The 19,370-nt window shown below is 47.2% G+C and overlaps 1 protein-coding gene across 2 annotated transcripts in view; it reads right to left on the bottom strand.

Moving 5' to 3' along the window:
* Positions 1 to 68: 68 nt before the first annotated feature.
* The window catches only part of LOC133350736 (A disintegrin and metalloproteinase with thrombospondin motifs 3-like), a 73,598-nt gene continuing 54,296 nt past the window's right edge, over positions 69 to 19,370 (bottom strand). Inside the window, exons 16-23 of one of the 2 annotated variants that reach the window (XM_061565418.1) lie at positions 18,966 to 19,046; positions 17,122 to 17,294; positions 16,299 to 16,470; positions 12,214 to 12,346; positions 9,325 to 9,532; positions 7,959 to 8,091; positions 6,781 to 6,861; positions 69 to 5,377 (exon numbers count right to left, since the gene is read on the bottom strand). In XM_061565418.1, coding sequence (XP_061421402.1) covers positions 4,704 to 5,377; positions 6,781 to 6,861; positions 7,959 to 8,091; positions 9,325 to 9,532; positions 12,214 to 12,346; positions 16,299 to 16,470; positions 17,122 to 17,294; positions 18,966 to 19,046 — 1,655 coding nt within the window. In that variant the 3' untranslated portion in view covers positions 69 to 4,703. The remainder of the gene's footprint in view (positions 5,378 to 6,780; positions 6,862 to 7,958; positions 8,092 to 9,324; positions 9,533 to 12,213; positions 12,347 to 16,298; positions 16,471 to 17,121; positions 17,295 to 18,965; positions 19,047 to 19,370) is intronic. The other variant, XM_061565419.1, reaches the window with a different exon arrangement.

Genomic DNA, 19,370 nt, shown 5'->3' with positions numbered 1-19,370 from the left:
AAAAAAACTTATCATACTCACAAACCGAATAGAAATGTATATTTTATATAGTGTACTTTATAACTTGTCAAATAAATGCATTTATGTAGTGCAAGCGTTACATTTAAAATGATCCGCACGTGGGCCCTCCACCTGTATGTCAAGTTGCAGTGGATTTAAAACTGTTGTTCGACATACGATGTCTTGCACAGATGTCCTGTGTGAGCAACTCACTACGCGAATTGTGCACGCGCTATTAATCCGAATGATTTAATTCAAGGCCGACATACAACTCCTGTTATCCATGGTAATGTGTGGGGCCTGGAGAGTGGGACTGGCGGATTATTCGCAGTTTACTCCTCTTGTCTGTAGAGTAAGAACGTGTCTAACCCGCGGATCAAATTGCAGCATCGACTCCTCTTATCCGTGATAACGCCGGTCGTGCTTCAGTGGCTGTGGAGGGGTTGATCTGTACGTGTCTTCAAAGATGTCTCGTGTGCCTGTGCGTATGTCACTGCCTCCGTCTTTGTACAGCACCTTTCCCTGTCCCTATCATCATGTGTGTTACAGTTCCTCTGTCTTCATGTGTATCTCTTTGTCTCTCTATGCCTCCGTTTCTCTGTCTTCATGTCTACGTCTCTGTGTCTTTCAGTGTCTGTGTCACCTCTCTCGGTATCCGTGTCTTTGTTTCTCAATGTCTCTATGGGTCTGTTTTAGTGCGCATCTTTGTGTCTTGTGTTTCCTCGTCTGTGTGTCTCCTTGTCTCTCTGTCTCCGTGTCTCTTCGTATCTCATTGTTTTGTGTGTTTGTATCTCCATGTCTTTCTTTGCCTCTGTGTCTCTCTCTGTCTCCATCCGTGTATCTCCATGTATCTGTGAGTGTATTCGTGTCTGTGTGTTGTCTCATGCAGCGTGTTCAAAGCAAGTGGGCTGCCTGTGCACTTTGATCGCAGCAAGTAAAAATAACTAAAAATAATACAAAATCATGGATTATACAATGCATGACCTGTGAAAATATGGCGGATAATGGGATGCCATTTTGCAGACACATGGGAAGTCACGGATATTAGGAAGAATAGGGCCGTGGGTAATAGGAGTCTCGGATAAAAGGAGTTCCGTAATATATGAATTGATAATCGCGGTGGAGCAGTGGCAATTGTCTGCACGTGGCTTCTCACACAAACTAGAGCACCACCATGTGATGATCCATCACAAATGTTTATTCTTTGTGTAGAGAAATTTTTATATACCGTATGTATGTTTAAATGTGATTTTACGAGTATAACTTTTTTTTTAAACGCGTATTTTTTCATGTTTGAAATGCTGCAATACATCTGGTACGTTTGTATGTGAATATAACTATTTCCGATGGAAATTCTACCTTGGTTCTGTTAATAGAGTTCTATTACATTTTATAGGATATTTGTGTCTGTGCACCTAGCATTTACTGTTGTTTGTCCTCGATTTGTCATCAAGTGTGTCATTTGTAAAATGTTTATTTGAAATAAACACACGATGAAAGATTCTCACACGCAAACATCTCCTTGACAAATGTTCTTTGAGTTGCGTGAACAACCGTGCATGCTCGCCGTCACGTTTTCCCAGCGATCACGAACACACGTGGAGGATAAGGAACGCACGCTCGGGCAACATACAATTTTATTACTCGTTTCATGCTTCTGAAAGCTGGTCGTTTGTGAACAGTGGGACAGTACCTCCTAGCATACGATGCTATTCACAGATTTGTGTTAGTTTAATGCCACCGTTACCACATCTTGGCTCGTGACGAGACCAACCCCACTGGCGAACGCGGTGAGGGGCTCCGAGAGCAAGCCACTCGTCTTGTCCGCTTCAGGATTTTTCCGAGCTAACGCTAAAAAGGTTATTTTATGCTCCCCCCCCGCCGCCGTTATTGGATGGAATGGGCACCCCCCGCGAGCAGAGACGGCACTTTTCATCGTCTCAGTACTAGCCGGAGAGACGGGAGCGAACCGGGTGCCCCACCCTGGATTTATAAAGCGTTAATACGATCCAACAATGGACAAACTAAGCATGGTGTATAGGGGATACATACGTTATACGATTTAGTACTAACATAAAAAGCGTGTTGAAGTTCATATTTGAATCTAGCATTCCACGCAAGTCTTAAATCCTGTAACCAAACTTGGCGTGCCCCTGCCAGTGAACATGTTAAAAGTATTATATTGCTACTTGAAATTATTACCAAACACCAACAAACGACTTAATTCTCTAGATTCAAATATAATGGCTGTTTTTATAAACGAACAGACATTTCTCCCATGTTAATCTGAAGTTCAAACACAATGAATATTACAGTCATGACTAGAGAGCCCTGTCGATGAGTGGCACAGGGTCAATCAAGCACATGACCTTGGTTAATCTGCAGTGACCTGGGTCTTACTGTTTGAGGTATATTGCATTATCTCTAAATACAAGTTTATAAAGTTAATAATAAACATAAACAGCAAATTATGAAAACCATCCAAGTGCTTTGACCTGCACCATTGACCTCTATCGTACGTGATACACTGTTTTGTTTTAAGTTGCTTAAATAAATACCGCTGCAGTCACACAAGTGTGTGCGCGTGTGCGTGTTATTGCATGTGGGTGCGCTCATTCAGTCGACTTCCCTTCACACCTGCAGCCCGTCGGGCACTCGCAATATAGACATCATACCTATCTAAAGTCAAGCCCTTTTGAGAGTTATCATAGTTCTCTTTAAACACTGTGTTTTATAGCAAATACTTAACATTTACAATATTTACAATAGACGCTGTTTTGTTTTTACGCTTGGAAGATATTCATTCAAATTGACCTTTGTTTTCATTTTCCTTGATTCTTTTTAAGATATATTCTTTCAATCACCTCTTTTGAAAATAAATTTGACGTAACACTGTGCACGCAGAGAACTTCATGGCTCTGGGACATCACGACTAACGGGTGGGTTTAATGTCGTGCAGTCGACCGACTGCACCCATGCGTTAACCCTCGGGGTCAACGCGAGCAGTGACCCCTATCAAACCAAACCGTAGTCGGTCACCCTTAAACAGCCACACAAATCAGGGTTTTTGCAACAACACAAACTCGTGGTTTCGTGTGGGCGCATGCCTCGTTCATCTATTACTGTGCACGCTAACGCAGGCCAGTATTTGGAGGTCAGGTGAAATTTGAAAACCTTTGAGTTAAGATTTAAAGTAGTAATGCTGGGACTCCCATGTTGATATTTACATTAAGCAGCCGTTCGTATGGCATGCCCTACTTGCACCGTTTATGAAAGAGCTGCCGGTCTGAATCGGATGCATCTGGGTAGCGTAGAGGCTAGTGGTTGGTGATTGATATCCTGTGGAATTCAAAATTTATCCTGAGCAGAAATATACGTGACTGAATAATTTACCGTGTCAGTATTTTAGCCGTAATGCAAGCACGAATAATAACGATGGCACCTTGGCAACATTAGTTGACGTTTGTCAACGGCGTTTCAGTAGGAGTGAAATAACTAACGGAAAGCTATGCACGGTTTATAAAATCTCTCGTGAAAAAGTACGATTTTCTTCCTGTCGAGTCAATTCCCTTGACTCCAGTTGTCAGGTTAATCATTTAAACACAACTAGACGTGCGTAAAAACGCAAAAAGTTAAAAAGACAAACTCAATAGCCGCTCATAAAACATGAGGTTGTCGGTGTTTGTAATTGTTATGCATTTTTTTTTCTACCAGATACCATAGTAAATTCTGGAACGTAAACCAACATAATAGTACACTATCTAAGTTGGACGTTATTTCCTTTAATATGTTTTTATATTACAAAACAAATCTAGAAAAACAAAAACACATCTGCTTTCTCTGACATGGATCAAACTAGCCTCGCCACTAAGGAGGCAACAAAGTCTTTGGAGTGAAACGGCGAATTAGAATTGTAAGCACAAGTACTGGCCTGGAGTACAACCCATGTTGTTTGTTAATAAGCTAGTCCTAATAATAATAATATCGTTTAATAGCGTGCTTCGGTCTTCTCAACCACGCACATATTTAAGTAAAACACTTTTTGTTGCGAATGTTCTCGGCCAGCCGTTCCACACAACTCAGGTGGCAGGCAACCCCGAGTACCAGAACGGCTCAGCGGCGTTGTTGTCGTCTCAACAATCACTGGCACTCCCCCCCGAACGCTGCATGGCCCCGCGCGATGCTACTCGCCCAGCTGAGATGATATGTGACGTTCTCCGAGAGAAGCAAGACTTCGCATCTTGCCTAGCACCGTAGAGAAAGGTGGCCACAGCACCATTTTCTTAAGTCCTAATAAGTATCTAAGATCTGCAGTGTCCAGTCAGATAACTGACCGTCTGTCAACCCTTCATTTCTGATGTTAATCAAACTCTTAAAATAAAAATGTTAATACATCCAACTTTGTAGTTTCAAAAGTTTTCTCCGCTGTGTTAAGTCTAAATCAGTCAAGCAGTTAAGTGCTGTGTGAAATCAAACACGTTGTCAGCTCTACGCTTCACACCTGGATAACTTTAGGTAACCACACCACACTCACAAGGACTGAGGCAATCACTAGGCGAGAGAATATTATCCGCTCATCGTCCAACGATGTTTGTTACCGTGTTAAACGTTACAGTTGCCTGTTAAAATAATTGCCATTACAGTGGGTTTCTGGAGTGTGCAAAGTTTCTGCAGAAGGTTTTACCAATAAAACAATCTTCTGATCATCTCATCAGCAGTATTCCAGATTCCTCCTCGTGTACCTCGTCATCCTCTGAAGACAAGTCGTCAAACGCGTTGGATTTCACAACATCCGAGGAGGCCCCCTCGCCAGCCCTCCTGGCGACCTTGTGAAATGCGAGCGGGTCCCGTGCGGCCTCGCCAGCTTGTGGCTGCCGGTCCTCCCCACGCACCCCAACGGGGGGCTCCTCGCGCCTCCCCCCGCGAGCCTCGCCGCTCTCCGCCGAGGCCCGGCGCCCCCAGGGCCGCCCGTCGCCGACTTCCCTTTCCCTTCCTTCGTCGTCGTCGTCGCCGTCGTCGTCGTCGTCGCCAACCACAGAAAAAGCCACTGCCCTCCTTGCGGCCGCCGAACCGACGATCTCAAAGTGGGGCGGCTCCAGGCGGGCAGTGGGCGCGACGTCAGGCCGCGCCGGCCACTCCGTGGGCATCGCCGCCGCCGACACGGCGACGGCGGCGGCGGTGGCGTGGGCATCCTCGGCGACGCCGCCCAGGCCGGGTTCCGCGAGGGCGTAAGTGTCGGAGGAAGGCGGTACGAGCGTTCCCGCCGCCCGCCTGTTGCACGACTCGCAGCAGAGCTTGTTGTAGCCGGGGATGGGGCAGTAACGCACCAGCACCTCCATCTGACAGAAGATGGACTTGTCGCCTAAGCAAGGCTCCTCTGTGCACCAGACCAATGCAAAGTTTCGGGCATCGTAGTTTTTGTTGTTGGTCACGGCCGCGCGTAATTCTTTGCTTTTTTGTTGAGAATTAAGTGACAGCAAAGTAAAACGATAATAAATGTAAACATGCATAACTAAGCGGTGTGAAAGTTGGCAAAACAGCGGAAGCCCAAAGCCAGAACAAACTTAAAAACATTCGATTAGCTAATATTTGTATTGCCGGGTATGTATGATGAATGACTGCCAGAACCTCATTCATCAGTGCGCCATACTGCAGGGCACACAACGCAACATGGCACGTGAACGAATCTTGGCCAAACCTCGTCTCTTGCCAAAGCCGCTTGAAAGCCACAAGTAAAGTTCAATTCAAGCACAAAGATTTCTCACTCGGGTGCTTAAATTTGTTTGCCAAAAGCCAAAGCTGGAAAAAAAACTGATTTACAGCCACATGCTAAGATTTCTGAAGAACAAAAACACAACGCGTCCACCAATAACACTGGGGGCTTAAAAGGGAAAATGTATAATAGGTGACGTTTTGACCAATGGCCCTTCCTTATAGCACATGGAGAGGTCAGAGAGATAGAGTGAATAAGAGTTGACGGCTTCGCCATACACCACGGGGAAATGATAAGAAATCAATAAATAAAACATGTTTCTCAATTCAGAGTTTGAAAATTGGCAGACACACCCTTCAACAATAAAAAAAAATGTGTGAATGCATCAACTCATTTGTAATGAAAGAAGCGTTAGAAAATATTGCTGGCACTTTGCATTATGGGTAACCATGTTTCAGTGTGGTATCTTAATGAAGACAGGCTCAAATTGTCTACTTAGCGACTCATTCCTGGGCCTGCCTTATCATTCCAATTATATAATATCCATACTCAAGAAATATTTTAAATATTGTGCTTGCAAGGTTCAGATTTTTATAACCGTTCTTGAAAGCCTTTTTGATACTGAGTAGAAAAGAGCTCTTCAATAAGACACCACACTTCAGCATCGTAACCTATAATGCAATGTGCCAACATTTCATAATTTTAATACTAAATAGTTTATGCATAAATAGGTAACTTAATATGCCAATTTAAAACTCTTCATGAGAAAACATCGTTTACAATGTGATTATTATCAGGGCTGCATGATATATAGCACAGTCTCAAATTATTATTCACTCGATCTCTCCGTGCTATGAAGGAGAGCTATTGCCTGAAACGTCGCCTCTTATATATTTTTCTATTTAAGGCAGCGTTATCGATAAATTTGTTGATTTTTTTTTCTCATGAATTGCGCCGGTGCAATGCTGCGAACACAGCGTCTCCAAATCATTTGTAAAATTCAGAAAGCGGAACGGAGTCATTAATTTGCTTCGATGTCACGTGCAGGCCTATGCTCTGGGTCATACTTGAGGAGCGTTTTGTCATGGCAGGCTCCAGGTCGGGCCGGGCGAGCCAGTTTACTCGAAGGTGAACATGATCACTTGGATCTGCGGGTGTGAATAACAGACACGGATCTCCGATTGACTCTATCACACAACCTATCATTCTTGCCATTTACTCTATCACTCCTATGACTTACCACTATCACAGCTGCCATCATCGTCACAACGGAATGTCATCAGCACGTATTCTGCGATCTAGCACCAACATCGCAGTCACCACCGGAGTCTTCACCGCAGGTGTGCGGATGCAGGAATGATTGTATAATCATTGTCGCGTCTTGCGATGGGCGATATTTCCTTTCGGAGCTCTCAGAGTGAGAAGTACACAACAATGTTTGCAGAGAACGACTCTGGAAGTTGACTTTAAGACTGACTCGGAAGTCACTCCTATTGACCTGTTTTTACATGGTAGGGGTTTACACCTCATACATTTCCTGAAGACAAAGTTTGTCACAGTTGAAACAAACCAAACATTTTCAATTCTCAATGCTGGAGCAAACCAAATGATAGAAAAACAATAAAGTTATTTTGTGTGCAGTCATTGGTGAACGAGTTGAGGCCATTAACTCGGTAAACCTGAGATCCCAGGTTAGTCACGGAGAAGGGCCATTTCCCGAAACGCCGCCCATTATATACATTTCCTTTGAAGGCAACGTGCAGTGTTATTGACGAACATGTTGGGGTTTGAGTTTAAATCACGGGGTGACTGAGATATGGATTCGCACGTGGGTTTTAATCTATTCAACTAAACAATGTTTTATTTTACCAGGTAAGGCCCACTGAGCTATATAGTTTTAATCAGAAGCGACCTGACTACGAATGATAGCACAATGAAGTGGCTTATCATGTGGAAATTCATAGCAGTGATAGACTCTAAACACATTATTTGTAAATGTAGAGGGAAAAACCAGAGGACCTGGAGAAAAATCCAAGCGACCACAGGGAGAGAGACACCGCAAACTCCAAATATACAGACGTCGGGATCCGACTCACGACCTCCAGCATCCCAGGCGAGGTAGTCAACATCTCACCACCATTTTCAGCTGCGGAAACTCAATGCTCGTACACGGCCATCATGAACCTCTCCCCCCCCCCGATGACCCCGTGTGTCCTAACCCGCCTTGGCGGCGCGTGGCTCTTACCGACGCAGGGCGCCATGGTGCACTTCTGCGCGGCGTCGGGCTGCTCGCCGTCGCACGCGACGTCGCCGTCCTCCTCGAGCGCGCGGCACAGCACCTGTCGCTGCTGCACGCCCTCCCCACACGTGGCCGAGCACTGCGGGGCAGAAGGGGGTGGAGGGGGGAGACGCGGCTTCGTCTCTCACTCGTCGTGCTCCAGGACGCATGGCCCCGTGCGCGTCAGGCGATTTGGCATCGGCAGACGTTCGCGCGCACTTGTCCGAATACTCTTACGCGTTCTCGTGTTTTACTTTACGATCGTTTGTAGATTTAATGGTGAGCAGAGTAGGCCTGAACACTGGCGATTTTGACTAATTTACTCACAGTTAAGATGTGACTTGATATCCTCACCTCTGCTTTGTAGACACTCGTTACCCCTACCATGGTAGGGCGGTGAACCCGGACGCCCTCGTTCGTTCCCTAATGCTAAGTGGGCATTACGTCGACCTTGTTGTACGTTTTTGGTTTCTTTTCCACTACATTTGAAATTCCCACTGTTTTCTGGGTCCTTTAATGATGGTAAACATTTTTTTTGAAAAAAATAACAACGGATATGACTTGATATTATCCAATAAACTTCAGGCAGTGCACCACATGTTTCTGCTTTGTGGACAGATGCAAAGCTGGGCGAAGAAGCTTGTCTCCAGCGAAGCAATCTACATTGAGGCGTCTCGCCTGCAGAGATCCACCCACGAGGTGCGAATGTGCCCTGTCGAGTCAGGTCTGTCGTGTGCCACTGCGATAGCTGTGATCAGAGATGAATTCAGCTACACCACAGCCACAGTATACATCTCCTGCTGTGGCTGCATCTAGTCAAAGTGCCACCTCCACCGGTCGACTGGTGACCCAGATAGTATTCATAGAGAGCAATGATCATATAATTACTGATTTATATTTATATATAATATTGTGCCTCATGTTTTACTGTTCATATTCTGCTTTTAACTCGAGACATTGATCCTTGGCTCGTATTATTATTACTACGCTTGTTTACCCACAAAAGCCTTCATACATCTCACTAAGGCTCCACTCTTTTTCAGGAGGGTCCTGTGAAGGTATTTTTTTTACAGTAGGGGGCGATGTTGCTTTGTGGAATCTCAATTGAGTAATTGTGCAGGTAACTTCTTAGCTTTGAGATGTTTGTGCAATACCAGTGAAAATGTATGGTGAGAGCAACGCAGATCAGGAGGAGTCCATACAAAATGGCGCCTCCGAGTCAGGAACTGAACCCAGACCATTCTTGCTGTGAGGCACAAGCGGTTTACACGACTGCACCGCACTATCGCTGTGGCAGACGGGATGGGTCCTTGGTGCAGTATGAGTGGCGGACCTCAGACCAGGCTCCCGTTCTCCAGCTCCCAGGGCAAGGTATGCGGTTGCACGGACGTCGCAAGTCCGGCTTGGCCCCGGGGCAGTACTTGTGGTGGATCGAGCGGTTCGTGTTGTCGCTGAGGGCCTGGAGGCAGCGCACTGTACGGCTCTGGAAGCCCTGGGCACCGCAGGGCTTGGTGCAGGCCTCCCATTGCTCCACCACCCAGCTGCATGCTCACACACAGCCCGAATTAGCATCACATACAACTATTCATTATCTCGCGTGTCTGGAGAGTACAGTGCAGGTAGGTGATCATGGCAATGGTGGTGGTGGAATAATATACTATCGAGCAGTCTTCTTCATTGCAAGGCCCGTGGGCCACTGGCATCCCCTGGTAGCCTTCAGTGCGGCCCCTGACAGTGAAAACACCCCTATAGGCGGTGTGGTGGCCCTCACACTGATGTCTTATCGGCGAAAGTGCCGCCCCTCTAAAAATGATCGAAAAACACTGCTCCATACATTCATATACACTGGCATAGAACAATTAAAGCTACCAAAAGGTCATTTCTGGGAGGCTCAAATGGGACTCATGGCGAGCTGGAAGCCACTTCCTCCATTAGCCACGCCTACTTTTACATAACCCCACCCACTCGGCCACTAGCACCGCCCACTCGGCCACTAGCACCACCCACTCAGCCACTAGCACCACCCACTCAGCCACTAGCACCACCCACTCAGCCACTAGCACCACCCACTCAGCCACTAGCCCCCTCCACTCAGCCACTAGCACCACCCACTCAGCCACTAGCCCCACCCACTCAGCCACTAGCCCCGTTCACTCAGCCACTAGCCCCGCCCACTCAGCCATTAGTCATGCTCAGCCACTAGCCCTGCCCAGTTAGCCACTTGCCCCACCCACTCAGCCACTAGCCCCCTCCACTCAGCCACTAGCCCCGCCCACTCAGCCATTAGTCACGCTCAGCCACTAGCCCCGCCCAGTTAGCCACTTGCCCCACCCACTCAGCCACTAGCCCCGCCCAGTTAGCCACTAGCCCCGCCCACTCAGCCATTAGTCACGCTCAGCCACTAGCCCCGCCCAGTTAGCCACTAGCCCCGCCAAGTCAGGGAGTGGCCCTGCTCCTCATGCTTTCTGATGTCGGTTCTGCACACTAACCTTGCCCTATTCCCAAATCGTTAGTTGAACCCCAGGCCATAACTTTTCCAACTGTGGTGAAATCCTGATTTTCCCAAATCCTGGCCAAACCAGGACGTGTGTTGGAGGCTTTACTGTTATATGGTACAGTATCTTGTGGTTTTCAAATGCATACGCAGAAAAAAAAACGCCACCACTAGAGGGCAGTGTCGGTGCATAAAGCAGTTATCGTGCTGTGCACTGAGAGCTCTTAATTCATGTCATGAATTTCACTGCTTGAGTTTTCACAGGCATGCTTTCGATAGTCATGTTGTTTAAAAGACATATGCCCCTCCGATGAATAATAACATTCGTGTCCTCTGACATTAATCATTCATGCCTTTATTGGAAACATGACAGCTGCGACTTAACGGAGATTGTCTGCGTGCCTGCACTTTTATTAGGTTACGCAAGCACCATGTAAAAAAACACTTAAAAACACAAAGCTCTGACGCGCGTGAAACATTCAGAATTTAGATCAACTATTTAATATCCGACAGGTCAAAAACCAAAGTTGTTGGGTCACTCGTTGAAACGTTATATTTGAAAAAAAAAATGGAATACACTTTTCATATTGAGCCAGCCCGTGCAATAAACAACCCACCCCCCTTCTACCACCCGACCTTGGGGCCGCCTCTCACTGCACCCGCTGCCAACTTCCACCGCCGTCACAGCGGTCGCGCGGAGGAGCTCAGAGCCGCACCCCTGGCTGCCTGGAGCAGGTGAAAGGTCACTTCGCCACGGCCCGTTTCAGCCACCGGCTTTGTTGGGGGTGGTCTTACTCAAAGGAGTCTCGGCCCACAAGGGAGGTAAGTGGGGGAGGGGGGAGATATTGCCTACACTCACTTAAAGAGTATTTGGCTGCGATGAATGTCCACGTGATAAGCAACTTCGCTGAGCTATCATGTGTGTGCCAGGTCGCTTCTGAAAAAGAGCTATCTATATAGCTCAGAGGGCCTTACCTGGTAAAATAAAAACATTGTTAATAGTTTAGCTTTCCCTTAGCAGAAAAAAACAATAGAGTTTAGATGGCTACCCAAAAATTGCGTGTGGAGAGGGAGGTCAGATCTTATCGGTTTCATTGCACTAGTAAGGAGTTGATATTTTTATTGACGAGAGGTGAGCGTTTTTGGTTGACTTTTTCCCAATTATATGGTTCAGGTGAGGGGAATAATCCCATTTTCAATAAATGAAATCTGATTTAGGATGTGGATCTTATCTAGATCAGTCATTTTGTTCCAGTCCCTATAAATTGAGATCAGATTTAAATGCGTTGCATAATGTGACCCAATATTAATCAGGTCACCTTCTGATCCAACTTCGATCGCCTCATATTTGCAGAACCCATTTCAATTATCGATGCAAAGAAAATGGACCGATCCGATTGCAAATGATAACAAACGTACACGCCCGGTATTTACGCATTGGTGTAAGAATAACCTCCACAGTACTGAGACATGAGTGCTTAGACTAAAACAGCTACACTCAGAGTGGTGAGTAGCTGTAATCAATTGGGTGGGTATAAAAGGTGGCATGGAATCAGAGGCAAGGATTCAAAGCCATGTTCTTGTAAAGCTAAGCTGCCTTAATGTCCACAGCCCCGAGCATCAGCTCCTCTATACAGAACATGCTTCTATGGCAGCTCTTCACGTGCGTTGTCGCGTCAGCTGTCGTCCTACAATGACTGCACCCCGCCGCGGCGTGACTGTGCCCACCTCGGTTTGATGCACTCGTGCTGGTTGCAGCGCCGGCGGATGGGCTTGGGTTTTTTGTCGACGCTGCAGAAGCTTCGATGCACCATCCTCTGGTCGCTCTTCCTCCGGCAGCCGTACTTGGTGAACTGCAGGCCTGGCACACGGAGAGCATGGCACCTCAACACCGAGGGGTCGCACACACCGAGCAACACCGAGATGCTCTATATGGCACACACAGTTTTTGGTATAATTTTCCCCCAAAAACATGCCATTGTAGCGTCAATAATTTCCTCAAGGGTAGCTCTTAGTGTTGGTTGTAAATAAGCAATTGTTTACAGGGACTCCTCTACTTGCGAAAGAGTTAGGTTTCACAGGTCTGTTCGTAAGTCGATTTGTTCGTCCAACTTTACTCCTGTCGATTCCAAACATGTTGTATGGCATGTACACTAAACATGGGGAATGGCTTTAAAAGTTGTATAATCTTCTATAGATGTAGATGCCACTGGTTCTTCATGTTTCAAAGATGTAGATGCCACCACTGCCATCTATTGCGCGGTGGTTGAACTTAGGACTTTTGGTCAGAACAGGCAAATGAACATACGGACAGGTTTTTCTAATTTGAATACTGGAGCTGTAATAGCAGATTTGCTCGGAATTCCACCGAGAAGGAACGACAAATGGATCAGGGGACACACGCAATGCATTGTGTCAGGATGATGGCTGACTGGTGATGAAATGGCAACGCAAAGGAGAGTTCTGTCTGAGAGGATGACTGCCGTGGAGATGGAGAAGGGTGAGATCCCTTCATGTGCAAGAGTGAGGATCGTGGGAATGGGTAGGACCATGAGGGATGGTGGCGATAGATATGGCTGATGATGTTGATGGCATGTTTCATATGAAACTACTCACAAACCTAAACTATCTCTATTTTACCAGGTAAGGCCCACTGAGCTGTGTAGCTCTTTTTCAGACGCGACCTGGCCACAGATATGATAGCTCAACCAAGTGGCGTATCACGTGGAAATTTACAGCAGCCAAATACTTTAGACGCACATTTCAAAGATGTAATAATGATGTAACAATGCCAATATTGTTCATTTCAGAGATGCTTTGGTAAAAATAACCTCGATCACTCGATGTTTTATTCTCGAGAGACTACAGTCACCCAACCATCCTCACGCATACTCTTTATGTGCCCATATTTACTATCGGCAGTTCCAAGGGGCCAGGTACAGTGCTTTTTTTGTTCACGAGAAAGCCTGACTATCCCCCCGGAGAGAGTGTGACTTGAAATCGCGGCAGATATTTTGGCTGTGGAACTGGAAAAAAACAATTGTGCACATTTCAGGAAATATACGGGCTGCCCAGTTCTGATTTCAAACCAATGAGCTCTGGGCACGGTGACCGGCTCGCACTCTCTTGGCCATTCTGTCACCCCGCGATGAACAGTAGGACCGACTGTGTTCATTATAAATTATAGCGACCGACGTTTTCCATGCAACTCGGTCCATATACGCTCGAGTTAAATGAGTTAACATGTGTGCTCTCTCGGACGCGTGCCACGTGTCGTTGTGTAAAAGGTGCTCTGTTTTCGTGAAACTTGCTCTCTCCTGAATCTGTGGCTGCATATCGGCAGTGCAGCTGGAAACCTTGATAATGCCCGCGTTTTTACAACATTGAGTAGAGAACAATAAACACGCTTGAATTGAATTAACATTGACTCTTAAGCTGGTTCTTAAGCCAAACATTTCTCAAGTCTCAAGATCTGAGCGGCATTGAGGAATTTCGATGTGAATTGTAACATGAATAATGTCGTGTTTAGTGTGATTTGCGTGCATTCCGTTTTACCCATCATAATGACTTCATTACTCAAATTGTCCCAAACAGATTATTGGATTGGAAGTGGACCATTATTTCGCATGGCTGTGGGTACTCATACCGGGCTACTTTCACCAAGGACTTTTCTTCTGAAGAGAACAATTTCTCTCACGCTTTCGATAAAGCAATTGCCAACTTATTTTTTGAGTGCGTACCCATTTTATAAGGGATGGCTCGGGAAGTTGTTACCCAGGATAATGTTCAGTCTGCCACCTAACAGATTCGGTTGCGAGATGTTAACTACCTCGCCTGGTACACAGGAGGTCGTGGGTTCGATCCTCACCCTGACGCCTGCTGCTGTATATATGGAGTTTGTATGTTCTCTCGGTGGTTGTGTGGATTTTTCTCCGGGTCCTCCGGTTTTTGCCTCCACATTTAGAATCAATGTACATTTAGAGTATTTGGCTGCTATGAATTTCCATGTGATAAACCACTTAATTGGGCTACCATTTGTGGCCAAGCTGCTTCTGAAATACAAAAATATATCTGAGTGGGCCTTGCCTGGTAAAATCAAAATAGTTAAATAGTTTATAGTTTTAGTTGAGATACGACAGCTGGACAGAGAAACACAAGGTAGAGCACAACTTCAGATATGACTCAGGACGACTACAGGCATCCCTCGATGTACGGAACAGATGCGATCGAGCCTAATTTTCCCATTGACTTCCGTTATCTAATTGGAAAGCACGTGAGGATAAACGACAGAGTGCACTTTTTTTGATATTTCCCCTGAAAAGTTTGTAATTTGTGGATTCAAAACTCCGTGAACGTGTAAGTTAACGCAATGCGTGTCGAATTGATCCCCCCTAATTATCTTTGTTGCGTTGTAGCGAAATTCTGCACGTTGAGTTTTCCGTACAACGAGGAGACGACAGTGTTTCCATCTCTATGATACAGAGGGCACCCTCTCCAGGTTCCAGCACCACGTGCTCTTCTGTCCCCTACAGAATGTCTGAGGCAGAATCCCCTTACCTCGCCTGTCACATCCAATAGCTGCTGGCGGCCTGCCAAGCGCTACGAGCGAAGCAAAATCGCTTTGCTTGTAGCGGTGGCGAGATGTTAACTACCTCGCCTGGTATACAGGAAGTCGTGGGGTTTGATCCCGACCCTAACGCTTGTTGTATATTTGGAGTTTGCGTGTTTCTCTCCCCGTGGTCACGTGGATATTTCTCTGGGTCCTCCGGTTTTTCCCTCCACATTTAGAATCAACGTCACGCATTTAGAGTATTTGGCTGCTATAATTGTTCACACGAAAAGTCACTTCTGAAAAAGAGCCATATAGCTCAGTTGGTCTTACCTGTTAAAGTAACGGTAATTAGTTTAGTTTAAAGTGTGCAACTCTTCACACGAGCCTAGCTCCAATCTTAGTCCAGGCAAAAGCACACTAAGGATTTGTATAGCCCCTAGCCACTCCACATATTAACGTGTAATGTGTTGCTTCTTCAGAGACTTGTTAATTAAACAACTGTAAATGAATTTCCTATTAGTTAAATTATGCTGGCAGCTCACTCAAGGGTCCTCGACAGCCATGTGCTGCGCCCCCCCCCTTACTTTCCCCACATGGCCATATGTTTCCTTGCTGGGCAGCATGGCCACATTGATGAATGTGCGATGGGCTGCCTGTGAAGGCAAGCGATTGAGCTCTCGGAATTGTTTTTCATGGTTGTACCGCGTTGTTCATCGCTAAATAAAACTAAAACTAATAAGAGTATTTATTTTATTGTCTTTTACCAGGTAATGCCCTTTTAGCTACATAGTTCTTTTTTAGAAGCGACCTGGCAATCACAAATTATAGCTCAACGAAGTGGCTTTTCACGTGGACGTTTATAGCAGCCAAATACTCTAAATGCATGTTGATTCTAAATGTGGAGGAACACACTGGAGGACCCGGGGAAAAATCCACGAGGTCACGGGAGAGAGAGAGACATGCAAACTCCAAATATACAGCAGGCGTCAGGGTTGGGATCGAACCCATGACCTCCTGTATACCAGGCGAGGTAGTTAACGTCTCCTATCCACAGTGACGTTCCGTTGCGAGTCCCGGGAGCTCCTTCGGTTCACATCCCGGAGCGAAACGTCAGACTATCGTGCCGAACGGACGCGCGGCACAACCCGTCAGATGCGTCAGAGAGACAGAGAGAGAGAGAGCTGTGCGGTGCCACCACGGAGAGCGGCGGCAGCGGTGGTGGCGACGGGGGCCAGGGTGGCGGGGACAGTTGGGTACGCACCTCCACCGCAGCGCTGCGAGCACTGCGACCAGCTCTTGAGCGCCCACTCGTAGTTGTCCATCTCCTCCAGGAGGACGTTGTTTCCGGTGCTGCCCACGATCGGCAGCAGGTCCTCGTGGATGATGTACCGATACGTGACGCTCACCTTGGTGTCGTAGTCGTAGGGGTTGATCTGCGGGGGGGAGGGGGGGGAGACCGCGGGGGTGGGGTCGAGTGAACGGCCGAGCGGCGGAATGTCGTGGACGAGACCCCCGTTGCATCAGCTAGTGCAGGCGGGCCCCCCCGCCTCCCGTGCATTACGCCACGCCACATGTGCTTTTGTTGAAAGCCGGAATGCGATCACCACGGCAGCTGGCGTGTCGTTATTAACGGCGCTGAAACTCAAAATGCGTTTAGCAAAATGAAACCTATTTGAAACATCTGAAAATTGGTTTAGGCCACCCTTCCACCCCCGCTCTCCCCATCGTTTTTTTTAGTCTTTGGTTTTTAATGAAAAAAAAAAACGTCTGGAACTGTGGCTACGTTCATAACACAAAGTTCACGCTCGCCATCCCCGCCGTCACCGCCCCCGCACACTCTTGCGTGTATCAAATCGGATGAACGGTTTCCACCAAACGATGAAATCAGATGAGATACGACACCGATAATCCAAATCAAATTAATGCTAAACAATACCGATTTCATTCCCGAAGAAGTCCAAACTACTTCACTGGAAAACCCCAGCCACTCTCTGTCTGCTCGCCAGATGACACGGGACAATAATAGGGAGCAGACGTACAGCGGAGGGTCTAATGGAAAAGCCCTGCGCTGTGCGTCGTCATACCAGAACGGTGATGGCATCGGGAAGGGGTCCCTGGGTCTGCAGGCTCTCGCGCCCATCCTCCTCTGAGCGGCTGTAGTCCCAGAGCAGAGACATGTCCACGAAGGGTCTGGGCAGCCGAGTCTCGTCCCCTCTTCCCGACAGGACAAACAGTCCCGTCACCTGGTTCTTGACCACTGCGCAAACACAAAGATTTCCCGTGCAGCTTTTCACCAGACTGCTGAGGCAGGTGCTCTTTTGCGAGCGCCTGTTAGGAGTGGCATGGCGCATGAGCGGGTTTTGTGGCCAGCTCATTTGTCTCCACTACTGCTAAAGCTTGCTGCCTCTCTCGCACAGCTTCCGTGAGCGTGCATTCTGAGTTCCTCTCAACAAGGGAGGCGGGGGCGTGCAGACCACGGCCACTGGTGGCGCCATTTCGCTTGACGCAAGCGGCGCCCTCCGTGGGGATCTTAGCGAGCGCGGTTGTCCACTCGTTCCGGGAGAGATGCGTGGCATTCAGAAGGAGGCTCGGTGGTGGTGGGGGTGGGAGGGGAAACACTCCCATTCCGGACTGCCAGCAGCTGTGAGTGAAATGTAAATTTGGAGAGGGAAGTGATGAAAACGGTCCCACGCGCAGCCAAACACCACGAAAATAGTGGCCGGATATGCGGCGAGGCCTTATATGTAATGGAACGCAAGATAACGCGAATAGAATCTCAAATGCGCACTGCCGTCTGGTCATGCTGTGTTCATTCACTTAAATTTAAGTTCTCTTTCGAAGTGGCTGTTGAACTCGAGGTTTTTGTTCTTGAGTTTGTCACGTAGAGAATTTTACGCGAGAGGGGCCGAGCCTTCTGGAAAGCGCGGTGACCGTGCGTCTCTAGATCGGCGTTCGTGTAACAACGACGACAACAAGATCACAACGAGCAGCTGCAGACCTGAGGTGTTGTCGCGTTCGATCGTTGGCGACAGGCGTGCGTAACTCCCACAAGTACTTTACATGCCGTGGAACCGGAAGCCAATGAAGGGCTTCACACGCATGAGCTTCCAGAGTCCATGATCGTATCGTCTTGTGCCAGTGAATAATCTGGCTGGTCTGAGACGGCTTGTTTACTCTACCTAACAAAGTAATTAAAGGATAAGGATTCAACTCCAACACTTCCTGTAAATGAAGAGACAACCTCACGATGACTTTACCAGGTAAGGCCCACTGAGCTATATAGATCTTTTACAGAAGAGCACTGGCCACAAATGATAGCTCAACGAAGTGGCTTATCACGTGAAAATGTATAGCAGCCAAATACTCTAAACGCATGTTTATAAATGTGGAAGGATAAGCCGGAGGACCCGGAGATAAATTAATGCGACCAAGGGGAGAACATGCAAACTACAAATATATAAACGTCAGGCTTAGGATCAAACTCACGACCTCCTGCACATCAAGCGAGGTAGTTAACATCTCGCCACCCGGGCACCCCCTACCAACATGCAACGGTCTGCTGCTGCTCATGAACAGCAGGATGGAGGCACGACTCCCATCCATAAATGTCACGTGACCACTACATTGCATGTGTAACGCTATCAGCCTTGTCTAAACCACCAACTGTCAAAACAGAGCTGAAATTGTCGCCTTATTATTGTTGATAGGAACCAGCCTGAAAGAGTTGAGAGCATGGCCATCACTTCAAGTAAAATGAGCGGGAAGGGCCTATCTGGGCGTTTACTTTCTACGCTATTAAGTTACGGTGGTGGCTCATTCACGTCATGTGTGGCACCTCTGACGTGACCACTGATAAAAACAACCGTGAACACCAACCGGCACAATGAATACGATGTTGGTGGTTGTCTGTGGGCGGTTTAAATCGTACCCATGTTGTGCATGGTGGGCTCATCTTCGTAAACGTGCAAATGCCGTGCGCCAGCCGGGATGTCGAACATCTTCATGAACCCTGCAAAAAAGACAAATACAAAGATCCCCCATTTAGCTTTAACAGACCGTTGGGGCAGGTACTGTCAGCGAGCACTGGCATGGCACACGAGAAGGTGGGTCGTCAACACCACGCCTGGCCGCCTTTGTCTACCTAGTGCTGACGTTTACATCTGGAAAAGGGTACTCATTTGAGACTGAGTCGACCCAGGGAAAGCCCAGGGATGGTTCAGATGATTACTGGTGTTGACCATGAGCGAGAATAAAACTATACAGGGAGTCTTTGCAAAGACAAAGACTCCCTGTATAGCCTCAACAAACTGTTGGGGCAAGGGCTGTTCACCAG

The sequence above is a fragment of the Lethenteron reissneri genome, chromosome 34 (assembly GCF_015708825.2).
Source record: "Lethenteron reissneri isolate LAM-NWPU_2019-01 chromosome 34, ASM1570882v1, whole genome shotgun sequence".
Lineage (NCBI taxonomy): Eukaryota > Metazoa > Chordata > Hyperoartia > Petromyzontiformes > Petromyzontidae > Lethenteron > Lethenteron reissneri.
The sequence above is the reverse complement of the archived record's forward strand: the minus strand, read 5'-3'. Positions and strand labels throughout refer to the sequence as shown.